At 46.4% G+C, this 27664-nt stretch overlaps 1 protein-coding gene across 17 annotated transcripts in view; it reads right to left on the bottom strand.

Annotated features, from left to right (window-relative positions):
- Positions 1 to 9509: 9509 nt before the first annotated feature.
- LOC100971826 (uncharacterized) overlaps positions 9510 to 27664 on the bottom strand; it is a 243979-nt gene continuing 225824 nt past the window's right edge. For 11 of the 17 annotated variants that reach the window (XR_008626508.2, XR_010113025.1, XR_008626511.2 and 8 more), the window contains 2 exons: positions 14116 to 14252; positions 9510 to 9786 (listed from right to left, as the gene is read on the bottom strand). Coding sequence is in view for 6 of the 17 variants with exons in the window: in XM_063606899.1 (XP_063462969.1) it covers positions 9585 to 9786; positions 14116 to 14252 (339 nt within the window). In the remaining 11 variants the exon portion in view is untranslated. Of the gene's footprint in view, positions 11401 to 14115; positions 15082 to 19072; positions 19184 to 20141; positions 20183 to 20556; positions 20667 to 21676; positions 25630 to 27568 lie in introns of those variants that run through there. The other 6 variants (XR_010113023.1, XR_010113026.1, XR_010113022.1 and 3 more) reach the window with 5 other exon arrangements.

Here is a 27664-nt window from a genome sequence, read left to right as displayed (position 1 = left end):
AGCCTGGCCAGCATGGGGAAACCCCATCTCTACTAAAAAATACAAAAATTAGCTGGGCGTGTTCGTGTGTGCCTGTAATCTCAGCTACACAGGAGGCCAAGGCCGGAGAATCACTTGAACCCAGGAGGCAGAGGTTGCAGTGAGCCGAGATTGTGCCACTGCACTCCCGACTGGGTGACAGAGCAAGACACATTCTCGAAAAAATTAAAAGAGAAATTTAAAAAGCAAAAGAAGGTGTGATCCCTGCCTCTTGGCACTGTGCTAGACAGCTTGTAAGATGCCCCCACTGATTCCTGCCTCCCAGTATTCAACCCTTTGTGTAATGTACTCCAGTTGCAGGTGGACTGGACCTAGGGACTCACTTCTAATGAATGTAATATATTAAGCTAAGCTCCTTTTAAATGTCCCAGGGGAGAATTATTTGCCTCTTCCAGCTTCTGGAGGCCCCAGCTGTTCCTTGGCTTGTGGCTACATCACTCCAATCTCTGTTTCCTTTTTCAAATGACCTTCTCCTCTTCTGTCTCTTATAAAAATACTTGTCACTAGATTTAGGGTCACCCAAAGAATCCAGGATGATCTCATCTCAGGATCCTTAATTATATATGCAAAAATATTTTTTTCCAAGTGAGATGATATTCACAGGTTCTGAGATGTAGACATTTCTTTTGGGGGTCCACCATCCAACCCACACAGTGCCCAAAGAAGAGTCAGGTCTTGTTCAATCTTATATTCCACTGACCAAGACACCTCATGTGTAGTGCATGACACAAACTTGAAATTTGACAAAGTTTTTTAACAGAATGGCAGAAGTGCGTAGCAGTAAAGCTACTGGGCTTTAGAATTAGCTAAACCCCTATTCAAACTTCAACCACTTATAAATAAGTGACGTTAGGCAAATTACTTCACCTCTCTGGACCTCAGTTTCCTCCTGTAGGCATTTTAATAGTGCGTGTCTCATGGGGGTGTGACGAGGATTGAGGGAGTAAATGCAAAGCCACTACACAGAGTCTTGCATCAAGTGGGGCTGCAAAGTGTGGACGCGGTGCCTGGCACACAGCGAGTGCTCAGAGAGGCTCGCTCTTCCAACTAGCATTTTGAGGGCTGGAGTTGCCGTTGTTCTTACTCTCACAAAACCTCCTAGCCTTTCGCTCTGACTGCCGCAGGGACCCTTTCACCTGCTCAGAAAGGAGAAAGAAAGAGGGAAGTCCCTGAGGCACCCAATAGTTCTCCTTTGAGACAGCTGTGGACTAAATATCCCAGCCCCGCCCTCCCATCTCCTGGCTGGTTTCCTCCAGCGATGCCTCCCAGAGAAGGGCTGGCGGCGAGCTCGCCTAGGCCCTTCATTGTTATTCCTGGCATGAGGTAATACTGTCAGCATTCTCGAAGGCCCATAAGAATCCCCGCAGTTTGTCTTTCATCAGAGCAACTCAAAGCTGTGTGGCATCCTCCCCAGAAGACCACACTCCCAACCGGGTTGTGGGAGCCGCCTACTTCCCAGGATGGTCTGGTATGTGCAAGGCAGAGGGCGAGAGTGTGAACCGAAATAACCCAGCCCAGCACTGGCTCGAGGGCCACATGCCTCCAGACTGCCAGGGAGATACAAGGCTTCGTGTGTGGAAAGAAGCTTCCTGGGATTTTCTGGACATCAATCCTCTGAGTCACACTGCAGTAGGCCCACACTCTCACTGCTGTACTGAGTAGCTGTGTGATTCTGAACATTTCACTTAAACTTTCTGTGCTTCAGTTTTGGCTTCTAGGAAATAAAGAGGATAGTAACATCTACTTCATCAAGTTGCTGGGAGGATTAAAAGAGACAGTGTGAGTAGAGACTGGAAGAAAATATTTGCAGCACATGTATCTGACCAGGGATTTGTATCAATGGTATATAAATAACCCTTGTGACTCGATAATAAAAAGACAAACAACCCATCTTCCCAAATAAAGAAAAGACCTAGACACTTCACAAAGAAGATATATGCAATAAGTGTGTGAAACAGTGCCCAATGCCATTAGTAATTAGGAAAATGTAAATAACAACCATGGTGAGACAGCACTCCACACCCACTAAGATGGCCAAAAATCAAGAAGACTGTCAATACCAAATGTTGGTGAGGATGTGCAGCAATTGGAGCTCTCCTCTCTCTGCTCCTGGCAAGAGTTAAAAAATAATATTGGCTAGGCATTGTGGATCACACCTGTAATCTCAGCATTTTGGGAGGCCGAGGCAGTCAGGAGTTTGAGACCAGCCTGGCCAACACGGTGAAACCCCGTCTCTACTAAAAATACAAAAATTAGCCAGGCATGGTGGTGGGTGCCTGTAATCCCAGCTACTCAGGAGGCTGAGGCAGGAGAATCGTTTGAGCCTGGGAGGCATATGTTGCAGTGACCTGAGATCACACAGTTGCACTCCAGCCTGGGTGACAGGGCAAGACTCTCTCTCAAAAAAAAAAAAAAAAAAAAAAAAAGATACCACCACTTGGAAAAACAGTTTGGCAGTTGCTTAGAAAGCTACAAATACACTTAGCATATGATCCAACAATTCCTCTTCTAGGTATTTCCCCAAGACATATGTCCACAAAAAGACTTGTCCATGAAATCTCATAGCAGCCTTATTCATCATCAATGCACACTTAAAACATCCCAAATGTCCATCAAACAGATGAAATAATAAACAGTGTGGAGTATCCAGAGAATGGAATACTAAACAGCGATAAAAAGGAAGTGTTTTTGATCTATGCAACAACCTGGATGAATCTCATAAACAGTGTACTGAAGAAAAGAAGCTAGGCATGAGGAAAGTAAAGATGATTCTAAGGAGTTCTAGAACAGAGAAAATGCATGGGTAGGACAGAAATTAGAACAGTGGTCACCTCCGTGTGGGGTGAGCAGGACGGAATATAGAAAGAGACACAAGGCAACTCCCAGGGATGAAAGAAATGTCCTGTGTTCTTGTTTGGGGGTGAAAGGTACATGGATGTATACATTTGCAAAACACACCAAATTCTAACTTAAGATCTTTGCATTTTGTCATCTGTAAACTATATTGCGATAAAAAAGATTTAAAAGGGGTATTGTATGTAGTAGAGAGATTAGCAAGGGGGCCAAGCTCATAGATGGAACTCAGCAAAGGCCAGCTACTATTAACAAATTGTAGAAACAAGTCAAAATGACTCAGTTGTATGTTGGGAATTTGGAGCACCGATCTGAACCGTGAGCCTCCCTAGTCAGGTCCCCTCTTGGAGAATGGGCGAAACTTACCCAACGAACCCGAGGCGAAGACTGTTGTGCCCTGCCTCCCATGCTTCCTATTTTTTCTCCGGTAAACAGAGAAACAGAAGAAGTGCATTTAGTGATGCAAAAATGAAAGATGCAGCTCTAGGAGGAGTGGAGCAAATGCAGAGGGTGGCGCTGGGGGAGTAATGAGAACAGGCTCACTAAGCAACAAGGAGGCATGGATGCGGCAGAGTGTCCACAGCCCGGGCTGCTCCATCTGGGGGTTTCACAGATGCCTGAAGCAGCTGTGGAAATGAGATCGGGCCTAGCCACTGGAGCAGTGGCCCCCCTTTTTTTTTCTTCTTTTTTTTTTTTTTTGAGAAGGAGTCTCGCTTCGTTGTCCAGGCTGGAATGCAGTGACGCGATCTCGGCTCACTGCAACCTCCGCCTCCCGGGTTCAAGCGATTATCCTGCTTCAAGAGATTCTCCGGCCTCAGCCTCCCAAGTACCTGGGACTACAGGCACGCACCACCGTGCCCAGCTAATTTTTGTATTTTTAGTAGAGACGGGATTCCACCATGTTGGCCAGGATGGTCTCCATCTCTTGACATCGTGATCTGCCCGCCTTGGCCTCCCAAAGTGCTGGGATTACAGGTGTGAACCGCCGCGCCTGGCCAGCAGTGGCCTCTTGAAGACTGCATAGGCTCCAAGGGTAAGAAAAGGGTCTGGAGCCCAGCTGCCTCTCCCCCACCATACAATCCCAGGCCACCTTTTCTCATACTGGCCTCCCTTAGGGGGTTTCTCCTGCATCCTTAACTCTTTCCTGGAATGTTCCACCCTCTGCTGTGCTGTGGCCTACACTGAAGCAGGAGACATTGCTCCCAGCCCAGCGTGGTCTATTTTACTTTAACTGAGATCTCTCATTGGACACAGGTCTGCAGTGGCGCCCATGATTGGCTTCGAGTGGCTGCTCGCTCAGATCTCAAGGAGCCTCATCTATTTCACATGAGATAAACCAGATGAGGTGTCCTCCCTGATTCACAGCCCTATGTGGCTGTGATCTTCCCATTACTCTGGCTGTGGCTGCTGAGTCTTCTCCCAGAGGTCCAGGGGGCAGCAGAAGAAAGTTGCTGATACCGGCAAGCAGGGCCTCCCTCCTGGTCCCCTGCCCAGCCCGCGCAGTCCACTTTCCAGGCTTCCACGGCCTGACTCCAGCCTTGCCAGCCATCCAGAGATGCCCACATTTGCATAAAGTAATTGCCCTTTAAAAGCGTCTTTTAAAGAGAACACTCTGCATCTGAGGATTATAACAACAGAAGAAGAAAAAAATAAGATTGCCCTCTCATCCACTACCAAACAGGAATGTCGGTGGCAAAGGGCCCATATTTTGGATGCAAATCTTAAAAAGGACTCAGGAGGCTTTAGGGAAAAAATATATCTATATTTGTAGAAGGTGGCAAAACTATTACCTTTCAGCTAAAGACTTTGTCTCTACCTGTGAATCAAAAGTCAGAACAAACTGCACTCAATTACTAAACTTGGAACAAGTATTTTGGGGTTTTTTTTTTTTTTGAAGCGAAAGAGTGCTATCATTTCATTCCCGCCCATGACATGCTATGCACCCAGATCTGGCTACCTTATTAGCAAGGCCTGGTGCAGAATGAAAATGCTTGTTCAAACAGGAAAAAAAAAAAGCTTTTTTCTTTATTCTGAGATCTCCATCCTGGTGTGTTTTGTTTTGTTTTTATCTGCTATTTAATGTCATACTCTTTTGGGCACAGGAATACTTGCAGGGTGAATACAGCCCCTTGAAGACCTCCACAGCCCTGCCCCATGGCACAATTATGGGATTGACTCTGACCTTCTTCAGTCTTGGGCACATTTGGGGAAAGGGGGAGGTAGCAGAAGCAGAACTTCACTTACAAAACACAAACTCAAACATAAAGTGATTAAGATTTTCAAGAATTTCAAGGTGGCTATTGCAAACCTTTAAGCTCCAAGTGGGGAGCCCCCTTATATCCAGCAGTCAGCGTAACTGAAGGTGAGGAGCCTCCCCCTAGAATGTCTTATCCGTCTGGGCTCAAGGCCTGCCCCTCTGCCCTTGGCCAAGTTACTGATCTTTCCTGTTTATAAAATGGGGCTAATAACAGTACCTCCTTTGTCAGGCTGATTGGATAATTAGCTGACCTAAGAATAATGGCTAACTCTTCTACAGCACTTGTTGGCATGAGTGGCATTAGGGGCTAGCCTAATGCCCCACACTGATGTGTTTTAGAAATATCAACTCACTTAACTCTCATAACAGGCGTGGGGGGTTGCTGTTACTGTTTCTGCCTGACAAGAGAGCATGTGGAGGTGTGGAGCATCACGCAACTGGTCCAGGCCCAAACCTCTTGGGTGTGGAGGAGCAGCATGGCCAAGATTTGCACCCATCCACTCAGCTCCAGAGCGTGCACTTCTGCCAGGTGCCTGAAAGGTAAACAGTGGTTATTGTTTCATTTCATCTAGCTCTCATAATGAGCCTATGAGTTGGGGTTGTTACATTTGAGATCATTAAAGAGAAGGATACGGAAGCTCAGAGAGGTGAAGCAACTTGCCCAAGGTCCCCCAGCAGGACTAACTCCAGGAGAGGAGAGGATGTCGACTGAGGGGAGGAAAGGGATGGAGGGGCTGGGGCCTCTCGACTGAGGGGAGGAAAGGGATGGAGGGGCTGGGGCCTCTCGACTGAGGGGAGGAAAGGGATGGAGGGGCTGGGGCCTCTGACAGAAGGGACCTGCATGGATGCCTTGGGAGTTTTTATGTAAGCTACGGCTCCAGATAGGATAGAAAGGCGGGAGTTTGAGGGGTATGGAAGAATGGGGCGTTATAGCCCTGGGATACTAAAATCTGATTATCAGGGCAGGATGGCAGTGTGGAAAGCATATCTATGTCTTAATTTTATAGTTGGGGAAACTGAAGCTGGATGTGGGAAGTGGCTAGCCTAATGTCCCTTAATCAGAAAACACAGCCCCAAGAGCAGATGACCCCAGGCCAGCATGCTTGCCAGGTCTGTGGCATGTGCTGAGCACATACCAAGGGTCCCAAGTCCATAAATCCAACAGGCCAACTCCTCCTAAGAGGCTGCTGGATAACCACCAGACAGTCCCAGGCACAGCCCAAATCCTTACAATAAAGCCCATTGCCATTTTGAGCTAGAGTGGGTTTTTAGTTGTAACATTTAGGAAAGGAAAACCACCAACTTTGTAGTCAGGCAGATGTAGAATTGAAAATGGCTTTACCATTTATTAACTGTGTGACCTTAGGCAAATTACTTGACCTCTCTGAGCTTCAATTTCCTCATCAGTAAAATGGATCAAAAGCAAGATCACATCATAGTGAACATAAGTTTCTGGAACAGATTAAATGAAAAAGAAGTTACAGAGTGTCAAAATGCCTAGTGTAAAAGCTAGCACTTAGTAGGTGCTCAATAAAAACCATTCTGAATCCATCAGCAGCCAAACCTACATAGCATGTAAGAGAAGGGTCTCACAGGAGATGTCAGTTCTAGAGGCACTTACCATACCTCTCTGTCTAAAACCCAAAGAGAGGAAGTTCAGCAGAATTTGGGGAGGTCTGAAATAGGGCCCACCATTCATCATCACGCAGGAAATAAGATCTGGAGGTTCTAGTGATGGGAAGCAGGAAAGGGAAGTTGAAAAGGAGGCTTAAGTGTGAGAGAAGTTACATTTTTTGGAGTTTCCTTTCTATTTAAGGTCTTGCTAACCACTCGGTAAAACTCATTTCTGGTTCATGTTCTTAGCAGGAAAACACATTTCATGCTAAACAGTAAGAACAGGCCCCAGCTTGGAAAGTCCTCAGAGGTTCTCATGTTTCTTGTGTCATCTGCAACTGTAGGGTACCATGGGCTGAGTGACTCAATTTGAATAATTGTACTTTGAGGATTTCTAGGGGAAGCACCCAGGGCAACCTTCTGACTGGGATCTTATGCTCACTCCAGATTGCAATGCATTCATTCAACAAAAATTGATTGCTCACGCAATGTGCTGAAGACGCTCTCAGAGACTGAGGACCCATAGTGAGCAACCTGGACACAAAGGGGCTTACACTGTGTCGGGGGAGGCTACCAAAAGAGAATCTCCCGTGGGAATAGGCTGCAGAGCTAAAGGTGTAGAACTTGGGAACCTAGTAATGACTGGGAGTTAAAGAACGGCTCTTCAAGGAGATGGCACTAGAGGTATGAAATGAAGGAGGAGAAAGAAATGTATTCATCTCCTGGGGCTGCCATAACAGAATATTATAAATTGGGGAGCTTAAAATAACAGAAAAGTATTTTTGCACAGCTCTGAAGACTAGCAGTCTGAAATCAAGGTGTCAGCAGGACTGTGCTCCCTCTGAAAGCTGTAGGGAAGAACCTTTCCTTGCCTCTTCCTAGTGTCTGGTGGTTGCCAGCAATCCTTGGTGCTCCTTGGCTTGTAGATGCATCATTCCCACCTTTACCTCCATCTTCTCAAGGCCTCCCCACTGTGTGTCTCTGTCCTCAGGACACCAGCCAGTGGATTAGGGGCCACCGTCATCCAGAGTGACCTTATTTGAACTTGATTGCATCTGCGAAGACCCTATTTCTATTATACATAAGGTCACATTCACAGGTTCTGGAAGTCCGAACTTCAGCATATCTTTTGGGAGACACAATTCAGCACACTGCAGGAAGCAACACAGGCAGGGTGAGCGTCTAACAAAGCCCTGAGCTCGGCAGCAGATGGAGGCTTCAGGAAGGAAGGAAGCCAGTGTGTCTGGAGCCCAGTGAGGAAAGGGGAAAGCGGGTGGCAGTCAGATCATACGGACCCAGGAGATGGTAAAGAGTAACAGGGGAATTCACCAGTTTTTAACTCTGAGATAGACACACTTTTTCCAGCTCATGCTGTTTGCCTCAAAGAGGTCAGCATCCCGGCACAGAGTTGTGGCCACCCAGCCTCTTCATAGTCTGATGCACCACACCTGTGACTGGCCTGCCACTCCGGAGCACCAGAGGTGAGGCAAAAATAGCTTATGGTGTTGACAGCTCTCTGCTCTGGGAAACCAGAGGCTAAAGGTGTCCCCTTTTCCTGTACAGTTGCTGCCTGAGTGCACCCTGATGGGCAGCAGGGGAAACCAGAAAGGGAACTTCTCTGAAAAAAAAAAAAAAAAAAGGACAACTTGGACATATATATGTGTATCAAAAGGTTTGTGCTTGAAGTAAAGATTTGTTTTCTGTGCAGACTGTCTTTGGTATAAGGAAGTCCAATCATTTGTTTTACAAATACTTATGGAGTGCCTACCGTGTCACAGATACTTTTCTTGGAAAGAGATAAGACAAAAATCACTGCCTTCCTGAAGTTTATATTCCAGGGGAGTAAGAGAAACTAATAAATCAACTCAAACAATTAATTGTAGAACCCAATAGGAGACACCAAGAACAACGGAGGAAAATAAAACCAGCAAAGAGCATAGTGAGCTTCGTGGGATGTGGGGAAGTTTCAGTGTTAAATCTGGTGGCCAGGGAAGGCCTCATGGAAATGATGATACCCGAGCAAAGACTGAGAAGGGATGAGGAAGTGGACAAATAGGCTAGAGAGGACACAGCAGGTGCAGAGAACCTGAGGCAGAAGTATGCCTGGAGGGTCTGAGTTATGACAAAGGGGCCAGGATGCCAGGGCGAAATGAGATGGAAAGGACGAGGACGTGATCAGAGACATCACAGGGCTGCATCCCACGGGCCTCGCAGGCCACAGTGAGGCCTGTGGCTTTTACTCAAAATTAGATGGAACCCTTTGAGGGTTTTGAAGCAAATGGGCTCATGAGCTCTGGCTGCTCTTTCAAAGGATCACCCTGGCTGCTGTTTTGAAGACAGACTGAGAGGCAAAGGCACAAGCTGGGAGACCAGCCCAGGGGCTGTTGCAAAAATTACAGGCAGGAATGAGGGTGGCTTCGACCAAGAAGTGAGAGGAGGTCATAGTCTGGATACATTTGACAGATAGACTGGATAGATAGCATAACTGCCCAAGAGATTCTTCCTGCCCACTGCATCCATGCACCATCGTCAGCAGTGTCCCGCTGGTAGAGATGGTGCCAGAGTCAGCCCCCATCTGTCTGCCAGGAGAACTAGGCAGCCGTTTGAGCTGGCCTCCAGGCCTGTTGCCAGCGGGGGGCTACCGAATCATACACAGGTAGCCACCAGCACAATCCCACATGAGACCCCAAATTTGTTACTGCCCAAGGGGTTATTCCTGCCCACTGCATAAAGAAAGACCACGGCATTGTAGTAGAAAAAGAATTTACTAGACACGAGGCCAGCCACGCCACGTGGGCGATGGAGTTCATACTCATCTTATTCAAAGCTCATAGGTTAGGGATTTTTCAAAGGCAGTTTGGAGGAAGGGGTGGGGGTGGACAGGTAACAGGTGCTTGCTGCTGAGTGGTTGGGGCAGAGATGAAATCGTAATGGGTTGAAGCTGTCCTCCTGTTGGGCTGAATTGCTTCTGGGTGGAGCCATCAGGTCCAGGTGGAGTCATGGGTGTCAGACATGCAAAAAACCTGGAAAGATATTTCAAAAGGCCAATCTATAATAGTAGTGTTATTCACAGGAGTAATTGGGAAAGTTGTATATCTTATAACCTCCGGAATAATGTCTGCAGCTTAGTAGGATTCAGGCTCTTCTCCTCTCCGCACCCTGATGGCCCCCTAACAGCTTTACAAAAGTGGTTGAGTTTTGGGCAAGGCCTATTATCATTTAAACTGTAGCCTAAATGTCTTCCAAAGTTAGCTTGACCCAATAGCCCAGGAATAATTAAGAGAAAGGCAAGATGGAGGTTGGGTTGGCTTAGCTTACTGTTATAATTTTCTCATTGACACAACTTTTGCAAAGGTGGTTTCAATAGGATGGATGAGAGAGGGGATGAGCAACTGAAGTTCCTCATCTAAACCAAATCCTTCCCCATCTCAAGGCCTTTGTCAGAACATCTTTCCCATCCTCCCTGCAGCAGGTTCCTTTAAGTCTGGGCTTGACTGTCACCTCCCCAGAGAGGGCTTTGCTGGACCGCAGCTCAAGTGTGCTCCCCCTGTAATTCTCATTCCCGTCCATGTGGATGTTGTACTTAAACACAAGTTAGTGGCCTGCTTAGGTTTTGTCTATTGCCTTGATTTGAGTCTGTGCCCCACACTGGATGCATCGATCTCCAGGAGAGCAGAGAACTGGTTTCTCTTGTGCAGTGCTACATCCAAGAACCAAGCTCAGGGCCACTCAGAGGAGGTGCCCACATGATATTTAAATGAGTGCATATTTACATAAAAATATAAAATATCTAACAAGGCATTTGTTTCGGGAAGGAGGGAAGGAAGGGAGGGAGGGAGGAAAGAAGGAAGGAAGGAAGGAAGGAAGGAAGGGAGGGATGGAGGGAGGAAGGTTGGGAGGGAGGGAGGGAAGGAGAATTTATGGAATTTGCAGACTCAGCATTTAAACCCAGGTTTGCTTACCCAAATCTCACTCACTTTCTACTTCCCTCCTCCACCCCATACAGCCATCAATCAATGAACAAACCCACCCTGCGGCTGGCTGGGGAACCTGAGGGCTTAAGACACTTATAACGTAACTGAAGATGCTAAACTAAGATGCACATAACACAACAGTGACCATGATAAAAAAAAAAAATTCGTTAGCAAAGTTTGTTATAGAAGACTATTGAATTATAAGGAAAGATGTTTATGATACAGTTTTAAAAGGACGTTTTAGAAAACAGCATGTAGAATATAATCTCCTTCCTAAAAATATATATATGTACATAGAAACTGTACTGGAAGATTTTACATCAAAATGTGAGCTGGGTATATTTGACTGGGGTGATTACTGGTATTAATTTGGCTATTTTCTTTATTTAAATTTTCTATCATGATTTGGCATCACTCTCAGAGCAATATAAAAGTAATTAAAATTATATTTCTGCATACATATAAGTCTATAATAAGCTGCAAGGTCAGTAGTGATTCCCATAGAAGGGGCAGGCCAGTGGTCAGGCAAGGCTTCCAGAAGGAGGGAAGGCATGGACTGAGGTGGAGCACGCAGGCGAGAGGACATTTCCTGCTGCCGTTTTCCCACAGTGACGCTGGGTGGTGGCCCCAGGCTCCTCTGGGGTGTTCTGCCTCTTCAGGCCTCTGAGGGAGAAATGCAACTTGTCGGCGGGGCCCCTGAGAGGACCCTCCTGCCTGGCTTTGACCTAGAGGTCTCTTGGCCTCCACTGCCTTCATTCCAAAGCACTCCTGAAAGCATCCTTCCATGGAAGACCCAGGAGAAGCTCACAATTCCATATCAGCTAGGGATGTGTGATCACGTGACCCGCATGTCACCATATGCAATGATGCGGAGAACAGGAGTCAGAGTGAGAAGGCCTGGGTGGGAGGCCCACTCTCCACTGCTTAGCTAGGCGACCCCGGGGGAGTCACTTCATCTCGGAGTATTAATTGTCTGTAAAATGGGGTAATGAACCTCTCACAGGGCTGTAGTAAGGGCAAAGGAAGATAACTTTCGTGAAATTAATGGGAAAAATCCAGAAAAGCTGCTTTCTAGACAGTAACTCACTCACAAATGTTAGCAAGCAATGATCCCATGGAAATTCAGTGCAGGACTCACTCTTGCTGGTAACAGAGAAGGAGGGCACAAAAGTCCCTGTCCACAGGGGCCAGGATCCCTGGGGGTCCCGAGGCCTGGGCAGAAGGCACTAGGGTGCACTAACAGGAACTTAGGTGCTGCCAGCTTGCTCAGCATGGAGGAAACCTCTGCAGAGGAGGGGTGGACTGATGAAGGGGAGCAGCAGAAGACAATTTCACACCGAGTGCTTACAAAGTGCCAGGAACCATATTATCTCTAATATAAGACACGCTGCCAGGTAGTTATCATCTTCATCATTTTAAAAACAAGTAAAGTGAGGCACAGAATGTTATGTAACCTGTGCAAGGTCACACAACCAGAACATGGCCTCTCTACCTTCACTCTACATGTACTAATCTCCATCCCCAGGGCCGAGAGGCCGCAACCGGATGGTGAGGTTTAGTCTTAGCCCTGATGGTGGGGTGGGGAGGGGACAAGGGTGACTTGAAAAGCTCTCTGTTCCCTTTGGCAGCTGTCTTTCCATTCGCACCCCCTCCTGCACCCCTCTGCCAGGCCTGTTGATCACAGAGGCACCATCCCATCTGCTCCGCCTAGAAGTTCAGAATCTCCCGAGATTTCTGAAGCCTCCAGCACTGTTCTTTGTGACACTCTAAACACAGCAGCTTCTCCTCCTGGGGATGACAGAGGGTCAGCCAGAGCCCTGGGCCTCTGTTCCCAACCCCTGAGCCCAGCCCTGTTCCCAAGGCTGCACACTACAATTCCAGCCGCAAGGACATGGTGGGGCGGGGGGAAGGCAGAGAGTAGAGGGGACACAGGAACTGCCCCTAGGAAGGGAGGCCCCGAGGTCCAGAGAGGGGAACAACTTCAGGCCTGGCTCATGGAGATGATTCCAGCCTCAGAGAGAGCAGGATCAAGCAGAGTTCCAGGTGCCGGGTAGGGCAGAAAAGGAGGGTGGTCCCAGAGCCTCGTCTAAGTCCCTGCAGGAAATCTCTGAGTAGGAGCTGGCTGGGGGCAGGCTGGGGTGCAAAATGCCTGTCCACTGGCTGTGGGGCAGGAGAGGGCAGAAATTAAAAGGAGAGTTCTTGTCTGAAGCTCATCCCTACGCTGATGGCCCAGAGTGCAGCTAGGAAGTATGAACTCTGAAGCTGGACTGCCTGGGTTTGAACCCTGGCTCTGTTACTTAATAGATTCTCAGGTAAACGAGTTAAACCTCTCCATGCCTTAGTTTCTCCATGTTTACAAGGAATGATAATCACACCTGCCTCAGTGTTGATAAGAGAAAGGAAATGAGTCTGTGTGGTTGAAATTTTCACAGGGAGCCTGGGGTGCGGTGAGCACTGCCTAATCCTGCGACTGGCACACTTTTTCTGTAAAGGGCCAGAGGGTCAATATTTTAGGCTTTGCTAGCCAGATGGTCTCTGCTGAATATTCTTTTTGTATTCTTCAACCCTTTAGTGACATAAAAATTATTCTTAACTCAGAGTTCTTACAAGCACAGAACACTCACCAGATTTAGCCCAAAGGCTTAGTTTTTGTTTGTTTGTTTGTTTGTTTTGAGAAGGAGTCTCACTCTGTCGCCCAGGCTGGAGTTCAGTGGTGCTATCTCAGCTCCCTGCAACCTCCACCTCCTAGGTTCAAGCGATTCTCCTGCCTCAGCCTTCCAAGCAGGTGGGATTACAGATGTGCGCTACCATGCCTGGATAATTTTTGTATTTTTAGTAGAGATGGGGTTTCGCCATGTTGGCCAGGCTGGTCTCGAACTTCTGACCTCAAGTGATCCACCCGCCTTGGCCTCCCAAAGTTCTGGGATTACAGGTGTGAGCCACTGTGCCCAGCAAAGGCTACAGTTTAAGGACCCCTGATCTAGACTAAAGGTAACCCTAGAGTTGTAGGTGTGGTTAGGGGCAGGCATTTGGCTGGTTTCAGTTGGAAGCAGTTTCTAGGCCAGCCTGGGGAGGCAGAGGAAACATGGCAAGACTGGGGGCCTGGGTGGGGTGGAGCACAGCCTGCTGTGAGCTCTCATGCTGAGCCCTGGGCCCATCTGCTGCCATCATTCCCATCACAGTTTAAGAAGCACCTGAGGCTGGAGCCTCTGAGGACAATGACAACGGACTGTGTGTCATTCAGAAGGGATGACCCACCATACATCCTCTAATAAACATTTACAAGTTGTTTACTATATGCTAAGCACTGGCCTAAGCCATGAACAAGGCAAAGGGGCCTGGGCTCGACCCCTGGAGGTCTCAGCTGGCAGGTCGCACCTTTGACAGCCCCAAGCTGGGTCTTCATCCTGAGTCTCAAGATGCAGTAGCCTCAGTGAACTCCTCAGCCTCCAAGCGTTCCTGGGGTGATCCTCTTGGTGGGGCTTGTGAATCTGGGAGCCCGTTATTCTGTCCTTCTGGAGAGAAAGAGAAAAAAAAAAAAAGATCCACTGACTATAAAATGGTAGCAGGACAGTGGCCCACTCGCATTGCTCAGCTGGTACAGGGGACAGGGCCCCCTTCAAATGAGGACGTCAGAGCATTTGACACATGTCCACTCATTCCAGAAAGCTCTCCTTCACCATTCTAGATACCAAGGCCTCGAGAGGCTCCTAACTGTGGGCCCTGCCCATCAAAGAGAGTGACAACATATAGTGAACATTGCCATTTTACAGATTGGAAAACTGAGTTTGAATAAAGCTAACTAAGGTGTCTAAGATCATGCCATTCACCATGATGGAAAAGTAAATCAGAATCTTATGTATCCTGTGCCCCACAAACACAGTGGACTCCTTCCTGTAACCCATCAGCATTCTATTCTATAATATTACAAAGCACAGTTGTACCTGGTTGGTTATCTTTTTTTTATTTTGACTCATGTCCTCTGTGCTCTGAGCCTACTTGTTGCAGGACCCATGGTTAATCCCTAATGAATATACCAGCAATTGACAGGTGGGTTGAGTTTCTTTTTACAAAGAAATGAAAGTAACACCATCTTACATATCAGATCTGGAGGGCACAGAGAAGCCAGCTCTGACCATGCCGAAAGAGCGTGGCGGAATTGGAGTGGAAAAGAAAAGTCTCCATAAGTATCTTAGAAAGGGCATCGAGAATGCGTACCTCAAGCTGGTTCCTTGTTTTCAACTTGCGGCTGACCGCAACACTAACAAACAAGGGAAAATGAAATCCGTGATCATCCTCAGACAGGGTCACCCTGACATTCAGAGCAGAAACCACAAAGTTTTGCTGTAAAGAGCCAGACAATATATATTTTAGGCTCGGCAGGACACAGGTCTGTCTCACGATTCCACTCCCCTACTATAGCAGGAAAACAGTCACAGACAATATGTAAAGAAATGGGCATAGCTATGTTCCAATAAAACTTTATTTACAAAAACAGGCTGTGGGCCACAGTGTGCCAATTCCTGGTTGAGTACAGACAATGGCAATGTGACCACTTAATGAGATTCTATCGTGTGCCAGGAACTCTACATCTTTTAATCACCTTTCTAAGGCAGGTGTTTGCCGAGTGCTCACCCCCAGCCAGGCACTGTTCTAGAAGCTGGGCTTCAGTGCAGAAAAAGACAAAACCCTGCTCCCTCAAGCTTACATGGTGGAGAACCCTTCCAACACCCCACCCTCACCCCAAGAAAAAGCATCACCCCCACTTTTCAGAAAAAGCAAAAGGTACGAATCCTAGAACTTGTGAGGGGCACAGCTGGGATTCCAGCCCAGATTTCAAATCTCGGTTCTTTTCAGGATGCCATACCATCTCTCAAAGCAGAATCAGGACCCTCAGTTTCAGCCCAGAGGCTGCATCTCATCTTAAGCCAAGCCAAACTGCAGCTGCAATCTCCTATGCAACAGCAGCCCAAGTTTTAAAACGCCCAAAGCAAGAAAAGATGCAGTGGACGCTGTCCAGCCTCTGATAAACCTAATAGAAGTTGCTCTCCGGGGCTGGCCATGCAGGGCTGGCCCCATCCACATCTGGAACCACGAGATGCAAAAGACGCAATGGATTTAAACTCTGCCTGTCCACCAACAGTCCCATAGACTGAGAGGTCTGGGGAGGCTCTGGAGCAGGAAGGTGGAGATGACAAACACAGCTCTGCTGTTTTGAGGCCTGGTATGGGCATGGCACTGGTTCAGAGTCTCCCTGTCATCCTTTTTCTATGGTTTTCATGGCTTGGACCCTGAAATAAAAGAGCCCTCTGTGAAAGGGAATGAAGACAGGGAGGAATAGAGAGTAGAAGGAAAAACTTTTCTTGAGTGCCCACTTGATATCAAGCACTTTAACATTTTACCCACACACGATGGGTAGGTATTCATCATTGCTCCTGTTTCACAGACCAAGGATCAGCATAAAATTTTTTTGTAATGGGCCAAGTAGTAAATATTTTGGTTTTCTGGGCCATCCCATCTCTGTTGAGACTACTCAACTGTGCCATCATTGAGTGAAAGCTCTGCACACACCAACTATAGCTTATGTAGACAATACATAAATGAACAAGCATAGTTGTGTGCCAATAAAACTTTATTTACAAGTGCTAATGATAGAATTTCCTATAATTTTCATGCTATAAAATTACATTTCTTGTGATTTTTTATTTAAACATCTAAAAATGTAAATGTTTATATTTGCATTTAATTTACATTTACATTTAAAAATGTAACATTTTCTATGTAAAAATCATTTAAAAATGTAGCAAACATCCTTAATGTGCAAGCTGTACAAAAACAGGCTGTGGACTGGATTTAACTTGCGAATCATAGTTTGCTGACCCCTGTTTTAGAAGAATTCACAGCTGTCATTTAGGTGACCTGGCAACCTGATGCAGAGCCTGGGTTTGCAGGTGCATATGCCATGCTGCTGACGTGGCATTAAGAGGGGTGGTGAGGACTGTAGCAAAAACCTATCCATTTTGACAGCTTCAAGTAGAACAGTAAAGGCCTTTATCCATTCAATCATTCAATCACTTATTCATTGGTTCCTTAAAATGTGCAGAGCTGGCACGGCACGGTGGGTCACGCCTGTAATCCCAGCACTTTGGGAAGCTGAGGCGGGCAGATCACGAGGTCAGGAGTTTGAGACCACCCTGGCCAATATGGTGAAACCCTGTCTCTACTAAAAATACAAAAATTAACTGGGCGTGGTGGCGCGCACCTGTAATCCCAGCTACTCAGGAGGCTGAGGCAGAGGAATCGCTTGAACCTGGGAGGCGGAGGTTGCAGTGAGCCGAGACTGTGCCATAGCACTCCAGCCTGGGTGACAGGGCTAGACTCTGTCTCAAAAAAAGAAAAAAATGTGCAGAGCCCTGAGGGAGGTGACAGTCATGCCAAAGGCCTCTTTCAAGCCTTATAGCAACTCTTTTTATTTTTTATTTTTTAAGACAAAGTCTTGCTCTTGTCCCCCAGGCTGGAGGGCAACGGCACAATCTCAGCTCACTGCAACCTCCGCCTCCCAGGTTCAAGAGATTCTCCTGCCTCAGCCTCCTAAGTAGCTGGGATTACAGGCAGCTGCCACCAAGCCTGGCTAATTTTTTATTTTTAGTATTGACGGGGTTTCACCATGTTTGCCAGGCTGGTCTCGAACTCCTGACCTCAGGTGATCCGCCCACCTTGGCCTCCCAAAGTGCTGGGATTATCGGCGTGAGCCACTGCGCCTGGCCAAGCCTTACAGCAACTCTTAAGAGGGTTGGTTATTTACAATGCTTATCCCCATTTTACTGATGAGAAAACAGAAGTGGGGAGAGAAGCCCAAGCTCTTTCCGTGATCCAAGCTGCTTAGTCATTGTGAGGATAGAATCTTTTCCTTAAGGAACATGGCAGCAAATAACCAAAATAGAGATAAAAAAATATGAAAAGATCAAAAAAGAAAGACAGATCTTAAAGTTGCATATATATATTATTCCAGATGCGGCAGTCAGAAAAGCTTGGTGGAAGAGGCATCTGGGCAGGATGGGAGAGGGCAGCATTTCAGCCACAGGAGGTGGGGGCACCGTGGGCAGCAAGAAGCAGAAAGAACAGAAAGAATAAAGCCCCAGAGAGCGGGATGGAAGACTGAATAGATGGCAGGAGATCTCCTGGCGGTGCAAAAGTTATTAGGTTGGTGCAAAAGTAATTGCAGTTTTTGCCATTACCTTTAATGGCAAAAACTGCAATTACTTTTGCACCAACCTAATAGTATGGACACTGGGAGGTGGGCTGGATCAGTCAGAGGAAGGCCTGAGGCCCCTGCCCAGGGGAGGGGAAGGGAAGAGCTTCAGGGAGCTGGGGACACCTGAGCCATCTGTCTGACGTGACAATTAAGCAAAGGTTGGTGTGTTGGTAGTACAGGACTAGGGAGTTTCAGAAGGTGCTGGAAGGGGAGATGGAAAAGGAGATAGAGAAAGATAAATGGGAAACAGCAGGGGGGCTGGCTGACAGCAGGAAATTCTGAGCCTAAGGGTTCTTTGCAGCTTCCCAGCCCCTGCACTGGGAGGGTCAGCTGGGCCCGCCAGGTGGGATGGAGAGGTAGGTGTCACCACCAGGCCCAAAGCTTGCACACGGCCCAGGGGAGAAGGGGAGAGCTCAGTCCAGTTGTTGACCTGTTAGGCTTCAGCTTTCTCAAACTCCTCTCATATTCCCACCCTCACAATCTTATGAGGACATCTCTCAGCAACCCCACAGGACAATGGGGACACTGAGACCCATATGCCACAAAGCCTGGAATGGAGACATACCCTGAGTTTTCCTATGACTGCTAATGATGCCAGCTGACACTTGTGGGGTGCTTATGATGTGCCAGGCACTGGGCTAAGCTTTTACCATCCTCACAACTTTACAAAAATTTATTACATATTATAAATGTATATATATATATACATGAAATACTGTATATTATCCTGATAAGTAACTTTAAAGGTAGAGCACTTGTTCTGTCCCACACTGAGTATGCAGCCAGGATTGAACCCAGCTGTTTTCTTTGTCACCTTACCGCTCTTTCATGTATCCCTCTAGAGTCTAAGCAGCACTTCTGGAGAACAGAGAGTTATCACGAATGAAGAAGAAAGGAAAAGCAGCTGTCTTGGGGACACTGGAGCCCCATTATCTCCCCAGATGAGAATGTAAAGGACATGTTGGGGGAGGGGCGGGTGAGCCAGGGTGCTGTGTGATGTGGGCGCTGGAGGATGATTCTGAATAAAGGTCAGGCTTCTCCAGCATGAGAAAGCCAGCTGGAGAGGAGTGATTCCCTCACCCGGAGCAGTGCAGGCTTAGCCGACAGCTGGGACGAGTACCGGACTTGGCCTGGAGTGCAGGTTGTATAATCATCTCAGCCCTGCCGGTCACTGCAGAGCACCAGGGCAACCTTGGGACAGGAGAAACAAACTCATGAACGCCTGCCAGGCCGGGACAGTCCGAGGAGTAAACAGAGGAGTGATCGCCCCCAGGGACCTAACACTCCTCCCTGTCCTGCTGGGCTAAAAATAATCACAGTAACTAACATTTACGGAGCACTCACATGCTAGGCACGTGTGCTCAGAGCTTTAGATACATTCTCCCTTTAATCCCCCAGGAAAGTCTGTGGGAAAGGTGAAAAAATTATTCCCATTTTACAGAGGAGGATCAGGAACTGACCTGGGATCATCAAGCTATTTAAATAGAGGAGCTGGACTCGAAACCTGGCAACCTGACTCCACAAGCTGCACCCACGACCTCCATGCCGCAGGAAGGCCGCTGGGCATGTGGCAATAGAAAAAAAAATATTTAGGAGCCTAGATTATGTGGAATCAGATCTTAGCTCCACTGCTGCTCACTGGATGATCTTGGATTAACTATGCTCAGCAACTGTTGTCTCAGTGGTATAGTGGGGACCCCAGGTCCTAGGGTGGTAATGAGCATAGGGGGTGACATTAATGAGCAAAGTGTCTGCCAGTAGTTCCTTCATAACTAGTGTCTGATCTCATGGGACCCACAGCCCCTGCCACCTCCCAGAATATGACCTGGGTCCTCCCTGAACCTCTGACTTCTCCTCAGCCCCCCGTCCTCCTGGGCTGCACTCTCTGTTTGGTGAACTCCCAAAGAGGATTCCAAAGCCTAACAAGCAACAAAAGGCTCCCTAAGAAACACGTTCTCTGAGGACTTAGCCCCCCATCAAAGTCAGCCTTTAACTTTTCTCTTCCCTCCATTGCCAATTCATTATACTCCATCCATGGAACAATAAGGGAAATGTAAAAGGTGGGCAATTCAACTGCATCAATATGTCTGCTTTCTGGAAGTTTGGGCACGCAGTCTTTTGAGAAAAGAAACAGAAACCATAAGCTCACCAAAGGCAGGTAAAGACAGTCTTCTGTGGAGTTACCCAAACCTATTTGAAAGTAAAAACTCCAGTCAGGCCCTCCTTGGAGGTAACGAATTCCATAAATATAGAAAACTGCTGGCCCTGGGAAAGACTTTTTTCTTTCTCTGCAAAGTATCTCCCCACTACTCCATAAACATTCAGGTCCCCGTCCCATAGATTGAGTGAGGTAGAGGGGAAGGCCTATGCACAGAACTGAATTCAACACAATTGGTTTTCTTTGCAATCCTTTGAAATAAAATCTGAGGATTTTGTTATATGCATTTTAAAAGCATTATTCTGAAAAGATGTCCATAGCTTCTCTAGTTTGCCAAAAGGGTTTATGGTACAAAAAACGTTCCAAGCATTCCTGATCCTAGTGGGTGAGGCCCTAGCGAACTCACATGTTCCTTACTCTTCATGAAATCATTCTCTAACGGTTTCTAATAGGCTGATAGATAGGATCCTGTTGTTTTCCCCTTTCAGCTTCCCTGTGGAAATCCTCCTGGTTTGTCTGCAAATATGTGTAACAGAGAAAGAGAGAGGGAGAAACAAAGAAAGAATGATTTTCTTCTAATCTCAACATACTTTTCCAATTATGACCACCCCCGACCCTGCTATGCGTAGTTGTGTGTTTAATTATCTGTACGCCCTCATGGCCTGCAAATTCCAGAAGGGCAGGGGCAATGTTGAATCCTTGCATCCCAGTTATAGACTGAACATTTGTGTCCTCCCAAAATTCATATGCTGAAATTCTAACCTCCAGGGTAATGGTATTGGGAGGTGGGGCCTTTTGGGGGTGATGGTCATGACAGTGGAGCCCTCCTCATGATTGGGATTAGTACAATTATTGGGGGGTGATGGTCATGACGGTGGACCCCACATGACTGAGATTAGTACCATTATATAAGCGACCTCAGAGAGCTCTCCTGCCGCTTCCTTCACATTAGGACACTGCAAAAAAGCAATCATTTATGAACGAGGAACTGGGCCTTCACCAGACACAGAATCTGTCAGCACCTTGATCTTGGACTTCCAAACTTCTAGAACTATGAGAAGTAAACTTAGTCTTACAGTATTCTGTTGTAGCAGCCAAAATGGACTAAGACAGTAGGTCTCTGATCAGATCAGTTTTGGCTGTGCTTGAGATGAGAAGGGGTCTTACCACACATAACTTCTCTCATTTCCATGGGTAAATTTCCCTCCCTCCAGCAAATCTCAAGATATTTTCCCCTGGCCTCAGTGATCTGTTTAGAGTTCTTGGCCTTTTCTTCTTATTTGGGCCACATGGAGGACAAGTTGGCACAGCACCTGCCTCCTGGGGTCAGGGCCTGGCAGTGCCTTCTCACCCACATGGACTTTTCCCCTCTCTCCTCCTCTGAGCTCACTGCAGAGTGAAGACTACATTCTCTCCCGAAACCGCTGGTCTACACAACTAGCAAAATAGCCTCTTGCTTGTGGGTGTATCTGGTAATCATGGCAATAAATGAAAGAACGAGTTTTTCTTGAACAGTGAGTCTATACCAGCTGAGTACTGGACCTTTCACAGTTGATATTTATGGAACACTCCATCCCCAAACTGCAGAGGACGCATTCTTTCCAGGTGCACATGCAACATTCGTCACAGGACACTGAGCCATAAAATAACCTCAACCACTTTCAAAGGACTGAAGTCGTGCACAGCATCTACTCTGAGGACAATGGAAAGAAACTAGAAGTTAACAATAGTAAGTAGGTAGACAATCCCCGAATACCTGCAAATGGGGAACCTCGCTCAGTGCTTGGCACAAAGTAGGCTTTCAATAATATTACCTCCATCCCCCAACCCCTGCCCCAACATCTTTCTCCACCTCAGGTATGACCAACCCCTCTGCTGCTGCTGAAAGTGAAGGTAAACCAGCAGCCAAGGACATTGCTGAAGCCCTGAGTGTGTCTTTCACTGGCAAGTCTGCACCACGAGCTGGGACCGTGAATTAACCTTGGCCCCTGCGCTGAGCCCATGGGCTTCCACCAGATCCATGATTAGACAGGAAGACCTCCACCATTCTGCCAAACAAGGCACCTGCCTTGCCGAGGGGGCTGCCCAGGTGTGGGGTGAGGCTTGATTTAGTAATGGATCTTGTTCTGCTTACTCAAAATATTTTCTGGCAAATAAAATCAAACTTGTTTTGTTTGGGGAATTTAACTGTTGTGTCTTGAGGGAAAAAAAACAAGTAGCGGCTGGGCACGGTGGCTTACACCTGTAATCCCAGCACTTTAGGAGGCCGAGGTGGGCAGATCACTTGAGGTCAGGAGTTTGAGACCAGCCTGGACAACATGGTGAAACCCCATCTCTGCTAAAAACACAAAAAATAGCCGGGCGTGGTGGCACGTGTCTGCAATCCCAGCTACTCGGGAAGCTGAGGCAGGAGAATGCTTGAACCTGGGAGGTGGAAGATGGAGGTTGCAGTGAGCCGAGATTGCTCCACTGCACTCCAGCCTGGGAGACAGAACGAGACTCCATCTCAAAAAAAAAAAAAAAGTAGCACATCAGGAATGTCAGCAGAGTTAGAGGGTTTCCATGATTGCAACAACACAGAAAACCAGCAAAAACCTTGGTGAGCCAATCATTCAAAGTAAATAGGAGGCATAGCCCTGGCATTCTTTGGGTTGGAAAATGATGTGGGCCCTTAGTTATGCTTAAGAGTTTGCTTGAGCTTTTCAAGGCCAATAATGGGAGTGATCCATGTTTTTGATTCATTAACTAAAAGGGCAGTTGTGGTGTTAATAATCTGCCACGCATAACAGCCTGGTGGAGGGACACATTATTGCCAGATGCCTGAAATGTGTAAACAACCACAGTTTACAGAGACAAAGCTGGCTGCAGCATCATTTTCCTGCAAACTAGGATAATGTCACCTAGGCACAAATGAGTGGAAAATTAAGATCTGAATTAAAACACATCTAAAGAGACTGATACATGACAAAACATCCTTGGCAATCAGTTCATGGAGGCTCTCACTGGGATTCCATAGAAGGAAGGGAGTTTAAAAAGGTATGATTACAGCCCAGTTTTGTCACATCTGAGCTGTGGAACCATGGGCAAGAGGTTTCACCTCAATTTCCTCATCTGTGAAAAAGGGGTGGTAGTGAAAGAACCTACCTCAGAGGGCTATTGAAGACTGAGATAATGCACAAAGATGCTCCACAATTGCCAATCACATAACAGTAAACAATATTGGGCACTGATCGTGCAACCTAAGCAAAGACGCTGCATTACGACAATTCTGGGAAGTAGATAAGAAAATTAAAGCTCAGGAAAGCTAAGACATTTGTCCAAGGACATAGCTGTAAATCATAGAGCCAAACTCAGTCTAACTCCAGAACCTCAAGAAACTTCCAGTCCAATAGGAGTAATCAACAGACACCACTCCCAACAATTCTGGGAGAGCCAGCCATGCAGCCCCAGGGACAATATGCTGGAGCCAAACGCAGCCAGGGCCCACCCTGTAGGAACAAGGAGTTAAGCTGTTCCATTTGAGCTGGGTCTTGAAGGATGTTTTGGTTTTTACCAGAAAGAGAAGGACGTAAGAACATCCTTATCGGAAAACCCATACTGAACAAAGTAAGATGGTATGGATTAAAAGAAATTCTCTGTTTAGGTAAAGCTGACAAGACAGCTGTTGTGGTGTGAGCTTTGGGTTTGTTGGAGCCTTTTATGACTATTTCTGAGTCTTTGCAAACATTCTGGTTAGTACAGCGCTGTGGATATAAGTACAGGCTCTGGTGTCTGATGGTCTGAGTTGACATAATCAAGCTGTGTGACTTTGGGGAAGAGACTTAACCCCTCTGGTCCTGAAGTCGGTTTGCCTTTCACATGAGGATTAGCATAGTAGCACTTTGGGCAGCTGTACTAACTGCAGAGCTCCATGTGAACACTTAGCATCAAGCCTGCTAGGAAGCTGATGCTTATGTTTCTGTCCCCCTAGATGTGGCCCTGGGTCTCCCTGTGTCATCCTTTTGCCCACTGCCTAGACCCCCTCTGCCCATTGGCTGGAATACTCAAGGAACTACTAGTTCGTGTCCTAAAAAAAGGAAATTCTCAAGAACCAAAGAGAAATGGGGCTTGGACTATTACTATTACTAGGGATGAGTTACTGCTGAAAACAACTTGTCGACTCACAGCCAGATTAAGGGATCTGACTTCATCCCTTTTGCAAAATACATTTGGGCTCAATAACTGTGACATGATGTCATTTGAATTCCAACCATTCGACGGCTGACAAGGAAGGCACTTTTTGTCTGGACCACAAGGATGTCTGTACTAATCTTTGTGTTTTATCATATAAAACAGAATGGCAGATTGGAGACATTCATACAAAGGTACATTTGCTTTAATGTCTCCTCTTACACTTCACAAACTCTAATCTTGGGGATCTCGTTTTTTGCCTGGGCTTAGCTAGGTGCTTATGTTAATCAGTCTTTAAATCAAAGACGCTAAGACATACATCTTTTCAAATTTCAATATCTCCAAAATAGGTATGTGTCCTACAACCAGTGGCATACAGTAATGCAGTAGTTTAATTGGAAGCATTTGTTTCTTTCTTAGTACACATGAATTAAGGGTGAGTCGTAAAATGAAGGCATCTTAAGTTTGAGAAAATATTGTTTGTGTGGAGAAGCGTGCTAGGTTTTGGACAAAACTTGCTTTTGCTTGAAACAACAACCACATTAATATATGTTATCACTCTTAACTTACAGATGAGAAACCTGATGCCCAGAGTGTTAAAAAAAAGGTTTTTCTCATGATTGCCTAGTACATAGGAGGAAGAGTTAAGGTGGGGTTCTCATTACTATTGCGGATTACATATTTACTGCAAAACTTAGTGTTGTAAAACAATAATTGTTTCATGTTGCATGATTTTTTTGGTCAAGAATTTGGGATGGGCTTGGCTGGGTGGTTCTCACTTGGAGTTTTCCATGCCCTTGTAGTCAGATGTCAGCCGGGCCGCGGACTTTTGAAGGTGCAGAGGGCCTACATGTGCATCCAAGATGGCGGCTCTCAGGATTGCTGGCTGATGCTGGGAGCTCAGCTGAGGCTACAAACAAGAGCACCCACCAGGGACCTCTTCGGCTCGACAGTCCCAGTGCTTTCCCTGGGATAATTATGCTCAGAAAACCAGGCAGGAGCTGCATAAAGCAGTCACAAGCCTGCACAGACTCAAGGAAAAGTCATATATCCCATCTTTCAATGGAAAGAATATCAAGGAACAAGGTCATTTTGTTTTTAAACCACCACAGATGGGAACCTCGTTCTGACTGGTACCAAGACCCCATATTTGGAATGACTTGTCTGGTGCCTAGGAGCAAAGCAAGAAAAAGAGAGCGTGAACTAATCATGATGAGTAGGATTTTTAAACCAATGCAAGAGGGTTCATCCAGTCACATGTAGCTTCATTTTCACTTTCATGTATTCACTTTGGAACCTCAAACACTGGTCCAGCATTGCTCCCATTATTCAGAACATATCTAGAGCTTTCTGAGAAGTGGTTTCAGGGCCAATTTAGCAGGCTCATAAGAAACATCAGGCTTAGAATTCTGTCAGCTATACCTTATTTCTAACCTAAAATGGCTCTTTGTAGTTTAACAAATATTTAGTGATCACCTGCTACAGAATGTTCTGGTTTCTGTGGATTCCTTGATGAACAAAACGATACCTCATTCTTCACTTGGCTTACATTTTGCTGGAGGATGCAAAAAATAACCAAATTTGTAATAACATCTGCAAGTCATCAGTACTACAGATAATGATAGGAAATGAGGGGTGGGGGAAACTCTTTTAGAGGGAGTGGTCAGAAAAGGCCTCTCTGAGAGTTGACATCTGAGCAGAGAGCCAGGCAGATGTGCAAGGAAGAGAGAGTGTTCCAGAAAAGGAAAATCGTATGTGCAAAAGCCCTGAAGCCACACTGGTCTCAGATATGTCTGGCCCACAGCAAGGAGGCCAGTGTGGAAAGTAGAATAAACAAGGGGGAAAGTGGCAGAGGAAGGGTGCACCTGGGGTTCACTAAGGACAGAGAAGGCACTTAGGATTTTAATCTGAGATGAGATCCATGGGAAGATTTTGAGTGGTTTAGTCTCATGCTTTGGTTCACATTTTTAAAGGATCCCCTGGCTGCCAAGGGGGGATAAAGGATAGAGTAGAAACAGGAAGATAGATTAGGAGGCTCCTGCAGTAAATCAGGCTAAAGGTGGTGACAACTTTGTCTGAACTGTCCTTGGTGGAGAAGGTAAGTAGGGGGTAAAAAGAGCAGATATTTGTTCCATAGGATTTGCTAATGGACACACCTACCAGTTGATCCTTTAAACTCATGAACAAGGTATATTTCAAAATATTGCTTAGTGGCTGCCCAAATTAGAGTGGGACCCCGACAGAGGTGGCAACTTGGATGGTAGAAAATGAGAGACCCAGGTTACACCAGTTCCCTCAAACACTAGCTGAGGATCTTGACCCTCACTGCATAGAAAGGGCAGGAGCTCAGGCATTAGCCCTCCCTTCTCCCTCTCACTCTCTGGCAAGAAAGGTATGAGGAGAGTCAAAGAATAAACCACTAGTTGGAAAGACCCTCTCAAAAAAGGAGTTCACAGATAAGTCTAGAGCCTTCAAAGGGGGCTGCCAGGAGAGACCCAAGCCCATTTGCATGGGCAAGTTTGGGTATTTCAGCCATTCAGTTGTTGACACGACTTGGTAGTCACAGCCTCTCCTTTGCAAGCCAACGTTCTCTAAGGAGCCTTTTTTTGTCAAAAAGAAACCACCATTGTGGCTGCTTTGAGACAGATTTTAGGGGGAGTTTCATGCTCTATGAGCCTCAGTAGTGAAAAGGTGAAGGTTCTGCTTAAATACCACAAGTGGCCCAATGATGGGATCAAGATGCAAACCCAGGCCTATAATAGTGACTACTTTTCTTTTAATTTTACTTTGACAAGCACATCTGCAGCCAATTACAATGCTCCAAGCAATGTTCTAATCATTTTATAAAATGTTTAGCCATTCGATGATCCTAACAATCATATGAATTCAGTATCACTATTATCCTTTATTCAACAGTCAATACACAGTTACTGAGCATTTTATACATGAGAAAAGCGAGTCACAGAGAAGCTAAGTGACTTGTCTAAAGTCACGCCACAGAGCCAAGATTAGAACCCAGGAACTCTTGCTCTGGAACTTTGGCACATAGGTACCATGTTAAGCTGCTCTACACTGTGCTTTGTTGGAAATCTGTATATCTATTAGAAATAATTTCAGCTGAAAATAAGAAACAATCCAAGTTAGAGTGACTTAAACAACAGGACATGTTGTACATAACAAGAAGTCTGGAGATAGTCAACTGTCTTAGGCTGATGGAACAGTTCAACAATGCTATAAAAAATCCAGACCTTTTCTATCTTTGCTGCTCCACCGTCTCAGTCTATTGACTTGTCACCTCATAATTACAAGATGGCTGCTGCACATCCAGCTATCATGTCCAAGAT

Source organism: Pan paniscus, chromosome 7 (genome assembly GCF_029289425.2).
Source record: "Pan paniscus chromosome 7, NHGRI_mPanPan1-v2.0_pri, whole genome shotgun sequence".
Taxonomy (NCBI): domain Eukaryota; kingdom Metazoa; phylum Chordata; class Mammalia; order Primates; family Hominidae; genus Pan; species Pan paniscus.
The sequence above is the reverse complement of the archived record's forward strand: the minus strand, read 5'-3'. Positions and strand labels throughout refer to the sequence as shown.